The 22,501-nt window shown below is 33.5% G+C and overlaps 1 protein-coding gene across 7 annotated transcripts in view; it reads left to right on the top strand.

The window, feature by feature from the left end:
* Window positions 1-22,501, top strand: part of EXOC6B (exocyst complex component 6B) — a 514,225-nt gene that overhangs the window by 199,251 nt on the left and 292,473 nt on the right. For all 7 annotated transcript variants that reach the window (XM_016130555.2, XM_016130553.2, XM_016130554.2 and 4 more), the window contains one exon: window positions 11,494-11,562. In XM_016130555.2, coding sequence (XP_015986041.2) covers window positions 11,494-11,562 — 69 coding nt within the window. The remainder of the gene's footprint in view (window positions 1-11,493; window positions 11,563-22,501) is intronic.

Raw genomic sequence — 22,501 nt, 5'->3', positions numbered from 1 at the left:
TATGGCTGTGTGCTTTTTATTTGAATAAAGTTTAAAAAGTTGATATCATTTTTGAAAATCTATATTTGCATGGAATGTTAAACACCATTTATTGTAAACAAAAAAAATTGCTGATAAAGCAGCATCGAATAAGAAATAGTTTGAAAAAGCAGGGTCTATGATTTCTTCTTTGTTTCTAGGTTACTTCAGAGCTTCTGCATTCTTAGAACACTTCATTTTAACACACTTAAGGCACATCTCATACTCTAGTTTGAATACCTCTTTATTTGTTTACACACTGTTAGAGAGCAGTGGTCACCATGTTATTCATACAACTCTTCGTAGAGTATAGGCCAGAACAATAAATGTTTGTGATTAAATGATCAGCCCCAGGTTTAGCTCTCAAGATTTTGGCACCTTTTCTGAAATATGGAATTAACAGGATGGAATTGCTAATTTAAATACAAATGTCATGTAATATAAATCCTTTCGAGATGTCTTGATGATTGTTGTACTGTACTAATTCTGAGGTAACAGTATGTATTTGTTTGCTAGGACTGCCATAACAAAATACCACAGATTGTGTGGCTTAAACAACAGACATTTATTTTCTTACAGTTCTGGAGACTGGAAGTCTCAAGATCAAGATGCCAGCAGGGTTGGTTTCTCTTTGGGCATCTCTCCTTGGCTTGCGAATGGCTACTTTCTTGCTGCGTGCTCACATGGCTATTTCTTTATGCTTTCCCTGCTGTGTCGTCGTCGTCTTATAATGACATCAGTCCTAGTGTATTTGGGCCCTACTCTTATGACTTTATTTAACCTTAAATTGCTTCTTAAAGGCCCTGTCTCCTAAACAGTCACATTGGGCATTAGGGCTTCAACATATGAATCTGGGGGGTCAACACAACGTGATTGGAAAGAATACACATTTGTGTTTAGAAGGTACAAGTTCTATTGGCTTTATGCTATTGGAGCAAATCATGTCATTTCTCTAAGCATCTCTTTTCACCTGTAACAATGACAATAATTAATTTGTGTCAAATTGCCTGTGAAAATTTTTATTAGGATATTTTACTCAAATTTCAAATTGTTTTTTTTTTTTTTTTTTTTTTTTTTTTTTTGCAAAACTTCCTATTGATAGGAAGGTAACAGAAAACGAAGATTATTTCTCAGGAAGCTAAAGTGAAATTAAGGATGCCATTAGAATTCTAGAGTTTAAATCACAGGTTGCAGTTTGGCAGCCCCCTGGACCAGAAACAGCTTGCAAAATGATTGTTGGCTTGCACGGTGCTTAACATTTTTGAAATTAGTTGCCAACTTCTAAAAGTCAATTGAATTCACATAAAAATCTGTATTCTAACTTAGGCTTTTTCTAAGGATGGTAGTAACAGACTCTCCTTGAATAGCAATGTTGCCACGAGGGACATAGCTTTTCCACTAAGCCACAACCCATTTGTGTCTGTGCATTGGCAGTTGCCATTTGTTATCATGTTTGTGCTGTCGTTGAGGGAAATATGTTATTACTTTACTGTGTCTCTATTAAAAAAATGGCGAAATGGAAGATAGACTGACAGGGCCACATGTTTGAAAAAAAATGATAAGAACATAATATGTCTATTCAGAGAATATAGTTTAAAATACTGACCTGAATCACTTATTCCCAATACCCACTCACTCCTGGAGGCTTTGAGTTTTTCACTTCAATGTTTAATGAAAGCTGAAATACACAGTCAAATGAAAAGTAGATGCCCATACATATAATCTAATGGCAATAAAGACAATTTAGAAAGTTGAACAAAAACATTATGGCATGCTTTAGACATTTCATTTTGGGTTTTATATTCCCATTTGATCTTTTAGGTTTGTTTATTGGTAAAGATGTATTATGGCTAACATTAAGATCTTTTTAATTTTTTCATTGTCATGATATAAAGGTCTTATCACTTTGAAATTACTTGCCTCAATTACAAACATCTTCCTGCCTTTTCATATCTTCTAGAATTTCTCCTTTATATACTCATTGCTTATTCCACCACCCCCTTCACTCTGTGCTAAGGTGCTAATAATCCCAACTAGGGCATGTATCCCTTCTTAACCCCCCCTCATCTAAAGTATCAAATTCTGCTTTTCCCTGAGGACTCGTTTGTTCTCACCTCTTCTGTATTACCCTCTTAAAAATTTATTTTTCTTTTGAGGAATTTTGAATCTTCAGAAAAGTTACAAGAATGGTAAAATTAATATCATATACCCTTTAGTACTCCACTTATTAGAATATGACATGTTCTCTCTCCCTCAAAAATTTGATTTTGAAAGAATCAAAAAAATAGATATATCTACTTCCCGACTTGAAAGAAAGTGTCACAATTCATTCATCATATTTGAACCCTCAGTACAGCACTCTATAGTTTCCTGAGAATGGCATTCTCCTTCATAAATACGATATAGTTATCATACTCAGGAAATTGAATATCGGTACAATACTGCCACTTACTATACAACCCTTATAAAAACTTCCCCGGTTGTCCCAATGGCGTCTTTTATAGCACATTATTTCTTTCATTTTTCCTGGAACCGTATCCAGACAAGTATCACACATTGCATTTAATTTTTATGTACGTTTATTCTCCTGTAATATTTATTTAGGTATATCTGGTACATTCTCATGATTAGGTTAAGTTTAATTATTTTTAGCAAAAATATACAAGTAATATTATATTCTTTTCAGTGTATCACATCGGGAGGTACACAGTTAAGGTAGTGTCTATCAGATTTCTCTACTGTAAAGTTACCTTTACTTCTTTGAAACTGGTAAATGATCTGTGGAGTGGCAGTTTTAGACCACGTGACTATCCTGTTCCCTAGCAGTTTTTCACCCAATGTTTAGAATTCATTGATAGTTCTTTTCTGAATCATGTGTTACTGTGATGATTGTGAAGTAGTGATTTTTCTATTTTTATCACTTCTTTGACATTGATTAGTTGGCATTCTTCTATAAAGAACTTTACTTTCCTCCCTTTTTTTTTAGTGTTAGCGTTGGCACATGGATTTTTTATTTTATATACAATGGGTTACATTCCATTCTTGTCTTTCATTTTGATTCTCTGATTTTCCAAATTTGGCCACTGTCAGTCTCATCCATTATCCTTTGACATGTCTCTATCAATTTCTGAGTACTTCGTTTTTCTTTTTCTGGCCCAAGATGCTCGTGGTTCACTTCAGATTCTGTCCCGCCCCAGAATCAGCAGTTTAGAAACTGAGTGTGGGCATTAGGTATGCTCCTTTGTGGACACAGCTAAGACATACATATGCTACACCAACACATAGACATTTTTTAAATCATGAGTTAAAACTGATCCTTCTGATTCTAATCTAATATCACAGGTCTTCTTGTTTTCTATTCCAGATTTGTATCTCAAAGAATTCTGGTTCACAGAGTATCAATATATCTACTCATTTGCCTAATCATATATCAGAAATAAAATAGTTCCATAATTGCTTTACACATGTTGCTAAAAGCAGTGAATTTGCCTACTTCTTTTTACCTACAATATGTCCCACTGGGCCTGTATCGTTCAGAGTATTTTGTTAAGATGTTTCTTGGCTATTTTTTTCTTTAGTGTGATTATTACTAAATTTATATAATTAGGTTCATTTGTTTCTTTTTGTATTATTTTATAGAATTACTTTATTTTTGGACTATAAAATATGAACATGGTTCAAAAGGCAGAATTATATAAAAAGATATATTCAGCGAAATCCCATTCTTCTCTTTATCCCTCCCACCCTGCTCCTACCCATCCTATGTAACTAATCAGTATCCTTTGTGTGTATGTACATCCCCTTCCTCATATCTTACACTATGTGACTATTAATAGCATAATACATATATATTTTTTTGTATTTTATTTTATTCTGAAAATATATCCTGAAAATTATTCCGCATCAGTTCATAGAAATCTTTCTCCTTCTACTATCACTGTGAGATAGTACTTCATTAACTGAATGTACCATAGTTTATTCATCCAGTCTCCTATATGTCGATAGTTAATGATTTTCATTATTTTCCTATTAAAATATAGCGTCTCAATTACACGGCTATTAGAATTAGCTAAAAAAAAAATACTGAGGATAGCAGATACTGACTGATTGTAAAACAACGGGAATTCTTATATATTGTAATGAAAATGCAAAATGGTACAAACACTTTGGAAAACAATTTGGTAGCGTATTGTAAAGTTGAACATGTGCTTACCATATATGTGACCTAGCAATCTCATTCCTAGATGTTTACCCATTATGTTCACACAAAAACCTATACCTGAATGTTCATACATGGTTAGAAAGTAAAAACAACCTAAGTGCCCTTTAATGGGTGAAGGGATAAATGAACTGTGGTATATTCATAACTGGAGTATCACTCTGAAATAGAAAAAAATGAACTGTAGATACATGAAAAAACACAGAACCTCACATGAAGTATGCTAAATGAAAGAAGCCAGATTCAAAGACTACATACCATCTGAGTCTATTTACAAGACACTCCCGAAAATGTGAAACTCCCGGGGACATAAAACGGATCAGTGGATCAGCGTTTGCTAAGGGCTGGGCAGCAGGGAACAGTTTGACTACAAAGGGGCATGAGGGGATTTTTTGTTGGTGGAACTTTTAAAATCTAGATTGTGGTGATGATTTCAGGACTATATGGATTTGTCAGAACTCATTGAATTGTTCATTAAAAAGGGCGCATTTTACTGTATGTCAAACACCTTAAAACTTTAAAAACAGTTTCAAAATAAATCCCCAAACTGGAGAATTGTTTTCCATACAGTCAAAGGTGTATGTTGACATTATCTAACAAAACTACATATCCATTTACCCCTTGAATCAACCAAGGTTCCTAGAAGCAGGATTGGTTGATTCAAGGGGTAAATGGATATGTAGTTTTGTTAGATAATGTCAAATTCTGCTCAGTAGAGGTTTTTTACATCTCCCCACCTCTAGCAATGTATGAATTACCTATTTCCTAACAATTTCTTTAAGAGAATATTTTGTTAAGCTTTTGAATTTTTGCCAGTTGCATAGATGAGAAATGGTATCTCTGTATAATTTTAATTTCCATTCCTATTACTGGGGGTGAAATTTAGTATCTTATAAGTTTGAGGGCTATTTGTATCATTTTTCCCCCCCAGTAAACCTGCTCATGCCTTTTGCTCATTTTTCTAATGATTTTGTTTTTTGTCCCCTTCAATTTTCATGAGTTCTTTATGTATTATGGATATTAATTTTTTACCTATAATATTATATAGTTTTATTAATAATGTTATTTTCTACCATTTTAATTACCTTAATTTTTTCTTCTCAGAGAACTTGTATGCTTAATTCCATATTTAGTTTTAAATTCCCTTTTTTGCCTAACAGTTTAGAGTTTCTTAGTGTATAGTGGGCTGTTGTCAAATAAAGACCAGTTGAATTTTTATTTCTCCAGTGTTCATCTTCAAGCAGAGGATTCCTGAGAGACTATCTTTTGATTTAGGCCACAAGGTTTTTTGCAGTTTCTCAGTAAAGAGTAACAGTGATTCTTCCATATTTTCTTCTGCTTAGTGTAAACACTTGAGTACATGAAGTTGTTATCTGTTTAGGGATTTCTCAGGAAGAATCCTAATAATTTGTAAGAAGCTCAATAGCAAAATCCTGTACTTTTTAGGGTAGGGCTCTGGTCAAGGTATTCTTATATGTTCAAAGGCTTAGAAAATTTATTGTAGTTTTGCTAAATTTAGTTACTTAGAATCCTAGGCCTTTTAGTTTGTTGGTGTGTTGGTGGTGTTCACTCCAGCTGTCTGAAAGCCTATTTCGAAATGAATTCTACCGTTCTTTTCTCTGAAGGCTCGGAAGCAAAGTAGGACAGAAAAGTACACTTGTGAAAAATGTTTGCCAGGTATTTCCTGGCTTCCAGACATAATATGGGCAGTTGAAATTAATTCTCTGAATACAAAGGCAATGCCCCATCAGCTAATCATTTGTTGTGTTCTCCCATCAGAAAGAAAGTGGTACATTTTAATGACTTGAGATCCAGCTAATGCTCAGAAATGGGCGCCAGGTCTCTGCATTCCTTTATCAATAACGAGAGACCGTTTTCTGTAAAGTGGTAATCAAAAGTATTTTCAAGGAGAATGACTCCAATGATTAGTGAACAACATATCTAAATTCCTTGCAAACTTTTGTCATACCCTTTTTAGATGATCCACCTACTTTAAAATATTTCATAAGAGAAAAATAAATGGCCTGCGTGTGTGTGTATCTCCTGGGACAGTTGTGTGAACAACAGGGCTAGAGCGCACTAATGCATTTCTGTTTTCATGTACTATCTTTATTAGCAGCGTAGGTAAATTTCTCAGTACATTTGCTACTCTTCTTGAGTGGAGGAAGGCAAGCAGTTTTTTCTTGCATTCTATTCTTCTTTCCTAATGATATGATTACCCAGTAATAAAGCAGGTAGATTTATCAGGCTGTTACCTGCAGATACTTCTTTTCTCTGTCTCCCTTCACTAGTGAGTCTTTTAAGATAGTAGAAATAGCTACTAACTCCCAACTCCTTTTTTAGGGGGAGGGGGCGTTGTAAAATATTAAATGAATGTATTTATTAACACTTGAATAGGATTATTTTAAAGTCAAACTCTCTTTATTCTTTAATAAGTTAAACCATTTTCTTTATTTTTTGTTTATACAATATTATTTTTAGTAGAAATCAGTTCTTAATCTTTATTAGCATTTTGTCATGTTATAATTAAAAATAAGTACATATTTTTTTATTTTTTTTGAATTACAATTGACATCCAATATCATATATTAATTTCAGGTGCATAGCATAGTGGTTAGACATTTATATAACTTACAAAGTGATCCCCCTGATAAGTCTAGTGTGCATCTGGCACCATACATAGTTATTACAATATTATTGACTATACTTCCTATGCTATACTTTACATCCCTGTCATTTTCCATGTTCTTTATAAGAGGAACTTAACCATTGACCTTTCCATTTTTAGAGACTTCCTTTAACCTGAACTAAGGTGTATTAGAGAAGAAGAAAAACAGCATAAAAGTCAGATCCTGATATTTTGCAAGAATTTTCACAATCAGAAATGTTCATGTTTCTCTTCTTTCTGACCATCTAATATTCTTATTTCTGCTTTGAATTTTTACATGTCTTCCAATATATATTGTCTGCAGAGGCTTATAAGACTATTTTTTCAGAATGCCTTTCATTAATCCTATTTATAAATTTACTTTTACTTTATAGCTTACTCTGTCTCCAGACTCTTTTTTAATCATCTCTTTAGTGACATTATCCAATAGCCGGTGCCATTTGACAACAAATATTCTACAGACAATATATAAGAAGTATTGCTTTGATGGAAGCTGTTAATGTTTATCATACAAACAATAAGAGTCATATGGAAAGAGACAGTTAGCCGTATACATTGGAATCTAGTGATACATGATCATTAATGGGCGTGATTGTGTAATTGTAGAATGTAGTAGTTGCTTTCATAATTTCTACCTCCGAATGTTATAACCCAGGCACCCTTATATTTTTTTACTAGAATATTATTTATCTGTTGTTTTAATCTTATATAATATTTTAATATGCCCTGAGGCATAGATTTCTTAGTTACATGATCTAAAATCTTACCTATTATTTGCTCCTCTTTGAAAATAAAGAGATTTGTGTGGATGCAGGGATTAATGCTCTCCATTCAGAAACTGTATAGGAAATTAGGCAGCTGCTGTCCTTGGTGATGAAATTATTTTATGTGTATTCATAAGGAAAATAACTAGTTAAAAAGGCAGAAAAATCCTGAGTGTGCTGTTTGTGGCTACTGTTGGTATCTTCGTAGATCTATTTGAACTGGGAAAGTGCAGACTCCAGTATCTTAATGTCTTGAGTTCCTGACTGCCAGGCAGAGGAAATGTTTAACTATTTTAATCATGTTTCTGTATCTCAGAAAGAAAGCCCTTATGAGAGGAAATGACAACGTCCTACTACAAAGTTATCTCTTATCAGTTATAGTCTCAGTCGATAATGATTTGTCAAACTTGGACATGTGTAAAATGCAAGGGCTGTGTTATTTACTTTGGAAAGGAAAAATTAGATGAAGCTGATAACAGCGGAGTCATGGCTTTTGTTAGGAGACAGAAACCATTAGAGACAGTCATTGTTAGCTTAGGAAAGTGTCCTTGGACCCCTCCCTCTGCCCCCACTGAAACCTAAACCTGCTTGAATCATTCTCGCAACTTGAGGGGAGGGAGGGGCAAAGAAGGGGAAGAAGAATGAAGACAATTTTGACAGAGATTTAGCATTTTGAACAGGGAGCAAAAGGTGGACCTTAAAACAGACCTGTTTATGTGAGTCGGATAAAACTGCCTTTTGTTCTCTTCCCCACCCCCATTTATTTAGATTTTTGAAAGTTCATTTCTTATCCTTCCAAACGGGTAGCATTCCTTCACGTACAGTGTAGGTTGCTCTCCTCCTTTTGCCTTTCCCTAGATGTGATTCTTTTTCATTAGTGGAAGTAGAGAAAACACATCTAGCTCAGAGCAACATGAGTCAGTGCGTGCTTTACATACCTTTCTCCTCACAGCACTCTTCTTGGTTCCTCACAGTGTTCCCACTGTTCCTCACAGAAGGGAGCATGGAGGAAAAATGATTTCTAAATAGTAGGCTATTTTGGAGGTGGAGGTAAAGTGTGTGAACTGAAGCCCTATTTTGCTCCATCTTGTCTAGATTTCTGTGCATGGCTTTCAAAGCAGGCAGTCATGTGCATAGGAGGGCTTAACTGGATTATGGTTTCAGAGGATAAGAAACAGCAAAACCAATACTTCCAGGTCAGAGTGCTTTAAACAGTTCGAAGCTGAGTGTGATGATGTCAAGTCTCACAGAGAATAAGTTTGGCTATTAATATTTGGTGGTGGTAATAGGAAAGGTCTTTGTCTCCTGTCTAAACATATACACTTTTTAGTTGGCCCAGATAAACCAGTCTTAGTAGCCATTAAGAAGGACCCCTTTCGCTTATTCATCCCCTAATGTGGATGTTCATTCTATAAGGATGTAAAAAGGCCAAGGCTCTGTCTGAGGAATGGCTAGAAGCAGTTTCCTTTTGAATTAAACTATGGCTCTGAGTCAAAGCCAAACAAAATAAATAAACTGCACAAAGAAGAACATATAAACAAAGTTGTGATTGAATTTGTTATTCAAAATTAGGTAAGAGAATTTCCTTAAACTTTTTGTAAATATATATTTATAATAAATAACTTTGTGATCATTAATCCTAAATGAAATAAAAAAGTTTTATTTCCTATACAAACTAAAGTTTTTTTATGTGCTGCTTCTTTGTTTATTTTTATATGCATGTTTAATTTTTATGTAGTTGAAATACTATTATGAATATAATTTTATGAAATTTTTCTATTTTTTTTCTTTTGAGATTCTCTTTCCCTTAGCTGTAGTTTTCACTGGTAGCCTCTGATTTTCTGGAAAGATAAAATAAATTTCCATTTGCAATCAAAGAAGGGATACTAAAGATGCATTAATGTTGTCATTTCAAATAAGAGTGCCTAAAATGATCACTTGTTGCTTTTTTTTGTGTTATTAAGATGAAAATGACTGTATCTTAACATTACAACTTTTACATGCTTTTTAATCTTGCTTTTTTTTTTTAAACTACGTATGTCCATCTGTCCATAAACTGTTTTCCCAGTAATTTTGCAATGCTCACTAACTTTTCTAGGCACTTTTTTTTTTTTTCCAAAGTAAAACTATGCTTAGGCTGTAGTGCAGGATCTAGAGCACCTTCCTGCCAGTCTTTGGATTCACGTAATATCTTGTTTTGTTTGAGTGCTTACGGAATATATAGCACTATGAGGTTTTTAAATGTAAAGATTTAATCTCTGCTTTCATGCAAATGAACAAAATTATTGACAAATTTGAACCAATAAATACAAAGATGTGATAGTTTTGGAGGGAAAAACTATATACTACACACAGACTTCTGCTTTTGTCAGTCTTTAATATCTACCTCTCTGAATTTTCATGAATTTCTATTTCACAAGGTTAATTATGTTATGTACACTGGCAGCAACATACAATAAAATACTTAGTATTTTTTAAAAAATTGTAGAATGAGTAGATTTCATTAGAGAAAGCATCTTGGCAAAGAAGCTATGTCCCAAAAGAAGAAATGAGACTTAACTTATGAAATAAGAGAAACTGACCTTGTAATTAGTAATCAGCCCAACCCAACTTAGATGTGCCTGCTGCTTATATTCTGATAGATCATAAAATTACCAGTATTAGAGTAAAAAGCTTTATAGGTAGGCTGTTTTTCCTTAGGTATTTGTTCCTTCGTCCGTAAGGACGGATAGGAAGGCATGAAGGAGGCAGGAAGGAAGGACGAAGGACAGAAGGAGGGGGGGAGTGGCTCGAGCGCGAGAGAGCAAGAAGAAAGACAGAAAGAAGAAGAGAAAGATCCCGACCCGCCTTTCCTTCCTTCTTTTTTTCTTTCTTTTCAGTCCTTTCTTTCTTTCTTCTTCTTTCTTCTTTTCTTCTTTCTTCTTTCTTTCTTCTTCTTCTTTCTTTCTTTCTTCTCCTCTCTCTCTCTCTCTCTCTCTCTCTCTCTCTCTCTCTCTCTCTCTCTCTCTCTCTCTCTCTCTCTTTCCTTTATTTTGTTTTGTTCAATATTCACTTTCAGTGTCTCCTTTTATTCTTATTAAATTCCTGTAGGTCAGCTGATAGTTGCCTTTTTTAGTTGAGGAAATTGAGACCAAAGTAAATTGTGACTTATTCATTTCAGGGCACATAACAAATCAGATTTAGAACTGTGACTGTACTCCAGTTCTTACCTGATGTCTTTTGTTTTACTTTCACTTGAGATATCTAGGTTTAATCTATACACATTGTTCATATTCTAATTTGCTGGTATTACTTCTAGGTTTAGCTTTTCTATGCATTATCTTATTTTTTTTATATGACCTCTAATCCTTTTAGCATATTTCTGTATTTTGACTGCATTCTGACTTAAATATGCACTAATTCCTATGCCCTTCAGATATTGACTGGCAGGCCATTTAATTCATCTTCTGTGGCAAGTTTTGTTTTGGCCACTGAAATATAGATTTTTCTGTAGACTGCCATGTATCTAAGAAGGCAAAGTCAAGTTTTCAAAGTCACATTCTCACCTTCCTCTTTTCCCTTTGTAAGCCATTGGTCTAAAAGCAGATGCAGGAACAGTGCCACTTGTTACTCCTCTCTGCTGTCCATCCTTCTGTGTCCCAGCCATGGCGATATCTTCACAGTTCATTAGCTCCATGACTAAAACACCAAAACCAGGCTTCTGGGAATGTGGTTTGTTTGTTAGTTTGGTTTGTGTTTCTCTCTTCAAAGCTAGCAACAACTGAATGCAATTGTTGTTAATAGCTTTATTTGAATATTTTGTGACCATCTTGATTGTCTTGCAGGTTCCTGGAGCCCAAGATTTGGTGGATTTCTCTCCTGTTTATCGCTGTCTACACATATATTCTGTCCTGGTGAGTCTTTATCTGGCTTTGCCTAATAAATCCATGTATTGAATTCATACTCTGCTTTCCCATTTTTGATAGTTTTTCTGTTTGTTATTAAGAGTAAGAAAAGAAAAACTATAATTTAAGGAGTATTAATTAAAAAAATAATCCTTTCTTCTTCAATCTTTTTTGTTTGCCATGTTAGTAACATTAATTTCTGTGAGTCATCAACACATTATTAGATTATGCCTAAAAATAGTCACACACATTCAGATTGCATTTTTAATTTAATATAGTTATTTCAATAGCAATAGTATATCTCTATATATTAAAATAATATTTGTAAAATCTTAATTTTATTCCTGATGACAGTTGTTCCTTTTGTCAAACAAAATATATAGAAAAGGGAACCTCTCTGGGGAGATCATTTTGCTGGTGTTAGTGATATTCTAAGAAATGGCCCTATCTCCATCTTGGTAGCGCACATACATGCAGACACAGAGAGACTCACAAAGTCAATCAAAAATTTAAACTATGAGGCTAAAGTTTCATCAAAGACGAATTAATGAGAGAAGTCCATTATTGATAGTTTTCTATATAGCAAAATTCAGTGAAGCTTCTATGAGGTTCATTTTTAATATGTTTGAGTATATCTTATTGCCCAGCCTGTTATCCATTTTCATTCTTCATATATTTAACATGGTGTCACTTAGTCATAACTCCAGACAGTTTGCGACTCGTATGTGGACTTTGCGGCCTGCAGAATTTTGTGCTGATCTCCGTTAGAGAAAAGACCCGGTAGCTTCATTTCCTCTCTTCTCCTTTCTGCTTCCAGTTCTCCTTGCTCTCTGATTCTCTGATTCCCTCTTCCTTCTTCCTTTTGTTCCCCCCTCCACTCCTTTTCTCCATCTATCGTTCCTTGTTATATAAAGATGAAGCAGGGTATAGGTTGAGTTGTATCAAGGCATCTAATCTCATGTATAGAGAATTAAATAAATTCTATATATCTCAGTTTGCGACACACTATTATTATTACAAGGCGCCTTTTTCTATTTTGTCATTTTTTTTCCCCGTTTATCTCCTATCATCAAGCCCACTTATTTTTCATCCTTAGCTAACACTAATATGTTTAATCTATGATCATGGTTCTATTTGTGTCCTTGAAAAGTATATAGTGATTTTGTACATATAGGTGTTTTTAATTTACTCAAATGGTGTTATCTTTGGGATCTAGTTCTATATCGTATATTTTTTATTCAGCACTATTTCGAATATCTCTTTGTTATCATCTGTATATCTAGCGCATTGCTTCTCACTTTTGCATGATAGTTAAATGATGGTTTGTATTTGCTGTGTTTTAATTATCTATTATGTTAGTGATCAGAACTTAAATTGCATCTAATATTCTTCTGTAACCAGTAGTACCCTCTTATGTACTTTGTGTAAGTTTCTATGGTTTCTATACTTAAAGGTAGAATTTTTGGATCATATGTATATGTATATATATAATACTTAACTTCACTACTTTTTAATTTCTGCTGACCTGGTAGATAGCGAATGATGGATCTTTGTTGTAATTTGCATTTCTCTGATTACTGATAACATTGTGCTTTTCTTTAGACTTAACTAATCATTTAAGATTTGTCTTGTCTAAACTACCTGTCATTAACCTTTGTTCAGTTTTGTATTGGATTTCTTGTTTTTGTATTTTCTTTTTGCTGTCAAAAGAAATTTCAGAAATTTCTTATATATTGTAGGTATTGACATTTTAGGTTGTTGCAAATGTCTTTTTTTCCCCCAGTTTGCTACTAGACTCTAAACTATGTCCATATTATTTTTCACGAATCAGAAATCCTTGACTTTGATGCAATCAAGTCCATCAATTTTTTTAATGCAGTTTGTATTTTTGCGTCTTGTTAAAAACAAACAAATAAACAAACAAGCAAACCCTTTCTGTTCAAAGTCATAGAGCATTTCCCTTGCATTACCTTTAACATTTTATCATTCACATTTTGATTTTGATCTACCTTTGGTTCATCATTGTATATAGTATGAAGTCGAGATCCAACTTAATTTTTTTTCTATATGATGAATTCAGTTTTACCAATCCCAGCTACTACATAAGTTGTCTATCACCGGCGACTCCTGGTAGTACCCCTGGCATACACTAAATATCTATAATTACATGAATCTGTTTTGCAGATCTATAGTTTATTGTATATGGTTTTGAAATATATCTACATAAATGGTAAAAGAAGTCCTTTCTCATTTCTCCTCTTTTGAGTTGCTTTCACTACTTATAGGCTTTTTTTTCAATATATATTTTAGAATCAGTTTGAGTTCATAAAAAAATCCTTCTAGAATTTTGGTTTGAATTGATTGAATTAATACTTAAATTTTGGAAGAACCAACAGTTTTTTTTTAATGTTTGACATATTTATTTAATGTTTTATTTTTTTAATTATTTATTTTATGGTGACATTGGTTAATGAAATTCAATAAGTTTTAGCTGTACATTTTAATAGTAAGGCATATATATATGTCTATATATATGTCTGTTTATTCTTCACAGTTGAGGACTATATAGTCTTTGTATATTTAAGAATGTGTACATTTTAAAGAATTGATAGATTTTGCATATTGATGGCAGAGATTAGAACCTCTTTCTTTCTTTCTTTCTTTCTTTCTTTCTTTCTTTCTTTCTTTCATTTATTTATGTCTCTAATAGATATTGTATGAACAGTGCCTACCTCAGTCTCTGTAGATATATATATCTATACTGTGTGTTCACCTCCCATTGTTAGATTTCTTTCTGTCACCACATATTTGACCCTCTTTACCCTGTCTATCTCCCTGCTCCCCTCCAGTAACCACTAGTCTTTAGTCCATGTCCATGAGTCTCTGTTTGTCCTGGTCATTTGTTGCTTTTATGTTTATATCCCACATATAAGTGATAGCATGTGGTTTCGAACTTTTTCTGTCTGGGTTATTTCGCTTAGCATGACTATCTCGAGTTCCATCCATGTTGTCGCAAATAGCAATATTTCATCTCATGGATGAGTAATATTCCAGTGCATATATGTACCACAGCTTCTTTATTTAATCATCTATCATAGGACACTTCTGTTGCTTCCATGTCATGGCCACCATGAATAATGGTGGTATGAACATGGGTGTGCAAATATCTGACAGTTTTATAATGCTACGTTACCTCATGAAAGAATAACGTCTACTTTTCACTTATTTAGTTGAGCTTTTTTTTTTTTTTTCATTCCCTCTTTCACATCCACCCCTAACCTATGGATGTTACCATCTCCCCTTTAAGGGCTGGATCTCTGAAGGCGGGACATCTCCTCCCATATGCTCATGGCATGCACTGGGGGCCTTGTGCACCCGGAATATGGTCCGTGGCTCCACTGGGGCTTGAACCCAGGACCTTCTGCATGTAAAGTGGACATGCTAACCACTACTCTATGGAACCACCCCTAGTTGAGCTTTTTTTCTATGCTTACAGTCTTGAGCATTCTTTGTTAGTTTAATAGCAAAATACTTATAGTTTTTGTTGCTATTTTCTAATTAGTTATTAATAGAAACTAGTAATTTCTAATTAGTTATTGCCAATATTGAGGAACACTATTGATTTTTGTAAGATAACTTTACATCTGGCTGCCTTGCTCAATTCTTTTATTATAGTTTGTTTTTTGGTTTATGATATGTTTTCTGTGTAATTGGTCATAATGTCTGCAGATATTGACTTTTGTTTCTTTTTTTTTTTATCCATATATCTCATTGTTCTTTTTTTTGTCTTACTGTGTTCACCAGGATCATCACTTTGTTGTTTAGTAAGGTGATAGTGGATATTCTTGTCTGATTTCTAATCTCAGAACATATCTCTACTTTGTCCCTTCACTGATATTAGCAGTAGGTTTTTGGTATGTATTCATCTGGTTATTCCTAGACTCCTGATATTTTTAAATAAAAACAGAAACGAATTTGAGTTTTATTGAATTTGTTTTCTAAATGTATTGCTATAATTCTGTGGTTTTTATCTATTGTTCATGAATGTGGTGAATTTTATTGATAGATTTTTATGATATTAAACCATCTTTGCAATTTTAAGATAAATCCAACTTGATGAGGACATACTATTGCTTTTTTTTATTTTGAACATCCTGTGGAATTTAAATCAATCTTTCTTTCTTTCTTTCTTTCTTTCTTTCTTTCTTTCTTTCTTTCTTTCTTTCTTTCTTTTTCTTCTTCTCTCTCTCTCTCTCTTGTTCTATTTATTTATTTCTCTAATAGATATTGTATGAACAGTCCCTACCTCAGTCTCTGGCACATAATTAGTACTTAATAAATGGCAGTTAATCTAGTAAAAGTTATGTATCTCTAATGCTGATTATATACATATTAGCATTTTAAAAAGTATATGACATAAGGTATAAACATGTCAAAAGAGGTTGTAGTCTCTGCCATCAACATGCAAAGTTTATCAATTCTTTAAAATGTACACATTAAATATACAAAGACTATATAGTCCTCGAGTGTGAAGACTAAACAGGAGGACCTTAAATTTTCCATTTAAAAATGAATGCTGCACGGTGGTATTCTGTGATGTTAAAACATTTGGTATTCATAATTTTTAAATAAAATTTGATAAGGCATTGTTTATATGGTAGAAACAGCCCTCCTCCCTATTTATAATAATTTCCAGTTTTTGAAAAGGTATAACTAGTGGTAAGAACTCAACTCTATTTTTTTTCTGGAGTACATGGTTATTTTTTAGACATTGCTTATTTAAAGACCTACAAGAGCTTTAAATAATAACTCAGATATCTCTTGTGCTAAAGGAAGGGCCAGAGCGTGTCTAACTTCTAGGGATGATTCTTTTTAAAGTGTTTTGGGTGCTGTAATTTGTCACTTCTCTGTATTTGTTTCATCATTCTCAAATCACTAATTTATATTAATACATGGTGAAGGATAAGTCCACATAATATTAGTGACGATATTTAAAAATGAACTATTTAATATAAAGACTTGTAACATAATTATTTTCTTATTTTCTGATGTAGTTAATAGTAACATCAGAATTTAAGAAAAGATTTAAGAAAAGAGAAATGAGGACTGAGGAGAAAATAAACCTTATTTCTCTCATTCGTTTCCATTCCAATACTTGTCTCTACTTCTTCACTTTTCATTCTCTCATCAACCTAGTATATTTATTTTCTGTTTATAGCACTGCCTTGAATCTGTATCTTACTGGACCTTTCAGCAGCTTTTGGCTTTGCTGATAATTTATTTACTCCTTAAAACTTAATCCCTTTGTCTTCCTTTTCCTCTATGTCTCCTTCTCCTCTACCAGCCTTTCTGAGAGATGCTACCTATTTTGGGCTTTGCGGGCCCTACTTCTTTGTGTACCTCAGTTTCCACTTCTTTCTTTCTCTTCTGCCTTTATTGAATAATATTTACTTTCATGGTTTGAAGTGCTAATGACTTCTAAACTTTACCTTTTGGATATTCCATAGACAGCACAAATACTGTATGTTTCAAAATGAACTTTTTATCTCCCCCTACCTCCCTAAACTCTACTTTGTTTGCATTTACAATGAGTTGAGGTAATAACATCTATCTAGTTACCAGGCAGAAACCTAAACTCTTCCATTTTTCTCAATATCATATTCAGATTTCCAAATCCTGCACATGTTACCATTATCTCAAAATGTTGTACTTCGTCTCATTTAAAAATGATTGCCAGGATAAAAGGGGTCAATTATAGGGAGTTTGGAAGGGGGCGAAGTGGATAAAGGGGATCAAATATATGGTAGCTGAAGGAAACTGGACTTTGGGTGGTAAACACACAATAGAATATACAGATGTCAAATTGTAATGTACACCTGAAAATTTTATAATTGTATTAACCAATGTTACCCCAATTAACTTAATTTAAATAAATAAATAAATAAAATGATCGCCCTAGTTCAGATTCTTATTGGGATTATTGAAAGTGGTCTCCTGTTTCTCCTACCTTATATCAGAAGCTGCTAACTCACTTCTCACCATTGCAATAATAATCTATCATACAAATCTGACGTATATTTTATCTGATTAAAATTCTCTTATTGGCTATATGTGAAGTAAAATGTAGAAGTAGCGAAGAAAATTTAGCATATAGTAGTATAGAAGGTTTTCCATGTCCTGTCTGCTATATTTCCTGCAGCTTACCACCTTGCTTTAATGATACTGAAATGCTTCTAGTTCTTTGAATGTAGTATGCTATTTCATGCTTCTCATCCTTTCCTTATGCTACTTCTTCTACCTGAATTCCTATTCCTATTTCTTTTTATTTTACTGATTCATGTTTGTTTCATACTTGTGTCCTCCAGCAAATGTTCCTGATATTTTAGATTGGACCCCATGCCCTTTGTATTATTATAGGACCCACTCCATGTGTCTATTAGTGCTTACTATATTATATCATAGTATTCTAAATATGTATTCTTTTTCTTCAATAGACTATAAGCTCTTTTAGGGCAGGTACCATGTTTTATTAACCTTTTTTCCCCCTTGCACTTAGCACTTAGTATTAGTAGTATATAATACTCAATAAATGTTTGTTTTTGATTTTGAATGATAACTACCCTTCTCTGACCTGCAAATGAATCCAGTGTTCTATTCTCAGGCAGTGTTATACAGTATCAGGGCTAGGACTTACATGAGGGAAAACAGTTTTATTGGTGTCCACCGGAAGGATCATAACAGAAGTAACAAAAAGTTCTAATATTTTGTCATTTACAATAGTGTTTATCTGAACTTTTGGCCTGGAGGATAACAAGGCACACTTTGAATAAACATGGCAATATTTATTATTTTTAGTGAAACCGACCTTCCATTCACCCCCCTTTTATGGCTGTGCTGCTTATAAATTCCCAAAGGATTATTTGAAAAATCCTACTTATATCTGCCAGCCTTATCAGTAGGGCAGGAGTTCATGTATTGTAACAGGAGGTCAGATTTCGGTCATGGTCTTATAGATGGGGCCAAGCACCTGTAAATTCTTCCTTTGGTGACTAAAGTGAAGTACAATATCAAACAAGCAGTGAGACTTTTCTAGGAAGTGCTGAACTTTGGCAGGAAGGGCAAACTTTGGCAGGAGGAGGCGAGGGAAGAAAGTGAACAAGGGTCAGATAGTGGTTAATTGCAACTTGGTCCTTGATATAGTAATGCAATGGAAATGTGTAGGGCAAGGGTAGGTGCATTTTATAGAATTGTTTTAAATAACTTATACTGTTTAAATCTTCATATACAGTTTAGAGATGGACAGGTCAGGGGCAGGATATAAAACATTTTATAGTTATTAAATATAATTTTTTTAAGAGGGGGAAATAACAAGCTAAATATTTTTCTGGAAGAGAAATGAATAATAATAATCTGAGCTTCTTGTACATAGTGTCATAGTAGTTAAAAAGATGGGTGGGCTATCTGTCTAATGAAGCAGAAACCAGTCTGTCTGGCAGATTTTTTGAAAACTCTGTCAACACGGTAATGTCTGCCATGTGTATGGGCTCCAAGCCTTGAACTCAGCTCAGTTTGGACAAAGATGTGTATGCACTTTTTAGCTCCTCTGTACACTGCAGCATTTTTCCTACTCTTCTTGAAATTTGCCATTCACTCACCCTTCTGTTACTGAAAGAATGTATATGTGTCCCATTACAAGGCGTTGGGTGTCATTAAGAGACCGGGGAGCAAACCTATAAATACAACTGTACCCCTAATTTGTGGGTCTCATTTATGATCTTGCAGTATGTACATCATCTGCTTATTAACAATTAAAAAATTCTAGATTAAAAATGTTGATTAATGTATACCTTTGATCTGTTTATTTTTCTGTATTTTTGTTATACTATAATAACAAATTTACTTTAAAGATTTCTGACATCTTGGGTGAAGAGATAGCAATTATAGCAAGGTATGAATTTTTTTAGTAAGCAGCAACCCCTCAGTGTTACATGAATTATAAGGACCTCAGTCGTATCTAATTCTCCTTTGATCACTAAAGGAGACTGACTGAAAACCAGGCAATATATAAGGGAATGCAGAATGTTATTGTGTAGTGAATTCCTTATTGCAAAGGCTCTAACAAGTACAGTATTCTTTTAAACTTCTATGGGCAAGGGGCCTCTGAGAATTTGATGAAAACTGTCGACATTTCTTAGACAAAATACACATATGTACATGCATGTAGTATTTTGCTTAGAATTTTAGAGGCTTCCCCAACTCCTGAATCTTATCCACAGACCTAGAAAGAATCTTTTATCTAAAGTGAACTATAAGGCTGACTTAGATTTTAAGTATCTACTGATTATAAACCTATGCTTAGAATAGCTTACCCCAACTCCATTTGTGTATCCCTTTTATAAGTCTTCCAAGGACCCCCTTCCACCTTATCTTTTTCTTAGATTTGGAAGCCTTGTCAAAATCTATATTTAAAAGCATGTTTCAAAGTGATCTCATTTCTGTGTCACAAATCTTATTCCCTAATCAGCCATTATGCATGGCAAGCAGTTAACCTGTTTTTCTGTTTATGAGTAAGTTAGCCTCAGCATCTAAACTAATAGGTTTGTCCCCAAATTCTTCTACTTAGAAGGATTTAGAGCAGAGATTTAGAAATAATTATGAGAACTGTAGTTAATAATTAATCTCCCTGAACATAAGTAATTGTGTTAAATTTCAGAATATTTTGCCTCTTACTTTTAATAATATCTCTTTTGAAGTACTTGTCTATAATTAGGAGAGGTGAATCAGCAGCAAATCTAGAATTTACCCACAATCTCTTTATAATTCTTCATGGTCATTGCTGGAGCAGGGGATGTGGTCAGGTGGCGTGGGCAGGAAACTTCCTGGAACATGTTTCTCCCTTTCTAATCTGAGGGTTTCTACTGGCATGGTCTGCACTGGCAGTCAGGGGAAACTGCAAAATTCATGGTCACGTAACTACAGATAATAGCAAGGAAAGGATTTGGAGAATGGAAAAAGGAACAAATACAAGTTCTAAGTGATAGGTTTTCTGAGGTATCCAGGGAATTACTTAATGAAATTACTTAATGAAAGAACTTTGGTAGCAATTGTCTATTATAGTAAAGCACTTGGGAAATAAATACTTCAAGAGTTTAAGACTACTGAAGTTTTTAAAAGAAGAAAATAAATAGTTCTGGCATTCTCAAGGTTAGACTGAAGATCCTATGGAATAGTGGTAGTTCAAGGGTTGTAGAGTATGTATTTAGAATTGTATTATCTTGGATTTTATAGACTGCTTTGTTTAGCAGCCTCATAGTACTTCACACATTTCACTACATTAAATAAGTGACTTATATGTTAAATATGAAGAAAAGACACCTCACTTGTAGAGATTGGCCTCACTCTGAACCATGCTATGACACAGTAGTTTTGTTGACACCAGAGGTCAGATTTTTAGGGTTCTTATTCCTGAACTTTTTTCAGAAGGCACTGTTGCTATTTAATAACCAAGTAAATTTAGCAGCAAGAATTAGAACATAGACTTAAAGCAAAATCTGAAGGAGTAGATGTATTTTTGATGGCCAGATTTTTAAATTGTTATTGATTTAAAAAAATGAGACCCCCTTTAAAAAAATAGCAAAGCATTTCTGCTACATCTTGATATTAAAACAATTGATTGGCAAATGAAAAAAAATTCATACATCAGTTTCACTGACCATTGATCTGGCAGTGAGTACTCACAAATAAATAGAGCTCTGACTGGTTTTTTAGTTTTCATGAAAATTGATTGTACTTTACCATAGTTTTTAGTTTTTGAAAGAGCTATTCTGATTCTATTATAAACATTGAGACTGGTAACTTGTATTTATTTTATATAACTGTAGTAAATATCCATTATTTAAACTCTCAATATTTTACAAAGACACTTGAATGAACATTTAAATATTTGGTTTGGGTGTAAACATAGGTAGGGACATTTACTATTTATTCTTAAGGTAGAAATTAAGACAAATGAGAAGGAGACCTATATGCAAAATTGTAGGTGCCTAGAGTTTGTGAATAAGGTTTTTTTTTTTAAATTTTTTTTTTTTTAAATTTCTTATGTGACATTTCCAAAGATGGTGTTACAGAGGGATGGAAACATCACTTTATTTTGCCAGTTATATGAAATTGGAAGTTGTGGATGTAGAATTCCAGCATTGACAGAGGCATACATTTTAAAGATCTAGATCGTCTTAAAGTTGTTTCTGGAGCTGTGTTTCTGGGGAACACAAGTCTCATCAGTTGATCTGCTAAAAAGAAAAGGAGAGGGGGTCCCTGTTTCAGATATCGTCAAAACTCTGTGTACTGTATTGCTGTCTTCATTGTTTTACAGTTCATGTTTGTACATTCAAGCATATTCTGAGAAGATCTGAAAAAAAAATATGAAATCTTATTTAAGACAGCATTTCTTAATACAGTGGAAGATGTAAAAATGATCAGGATACTTTCTGCTTTCAAAAAGAATAATTTAATGGATCTAGAGAAAACAACTTTGTATTAGGCTCTGAAGAGGCCTGGTTTTTAAAAAAATCTATCATATTTACTTGAAATATATACATTTTCTTTGGGAAATAAGAACATTGAACTTTAAATGGAAAAGCCTTTCTGAGAACAGTAATTTGAAATGAGTAGGTGCCATTTTCAAATCTTTTGGGATGACATTGATGTTCGAAAGGAATTCTGATGTTTATATACTTGAAATTTATTTTTTAAGAATGACTATTTTTTAAGTATGACTAACATTTTAGGTGCTGATATTGAGATACTATTCTCTTGATCCTTTTTGTAATTTTAAAAAAAAAAATTCATTCTAAATGAGCGCTGTTTTCACTCTCAGAATGTTCATCTGCTCTCCCCCGCGACCTAAGACAAATGCAAGTTGCACCATTGAGGAGGCAGCTTATAATGT

The sequence above is a fragment of the Rousettus aegyptiacus genome, unplaced genomic scaffold, assembly GCF_014176215.1.
Source record: "Rousettus aegyptiacus isolate mRouAeg1 unplaced genomic scaffold, mRouAeg1.p scaffold_m13_p_7, whole genome shotgun sequence".
Lineage (NCBI taxonomy): Eukaryota > Metazoa > Chordata > Mammalia > Chiroptera > Pteropodidae > Rousettus > Rousettus aegyptiacus.
This window is presented reverse-complemented; position numbering and strand designations above follow the sequence as displayed.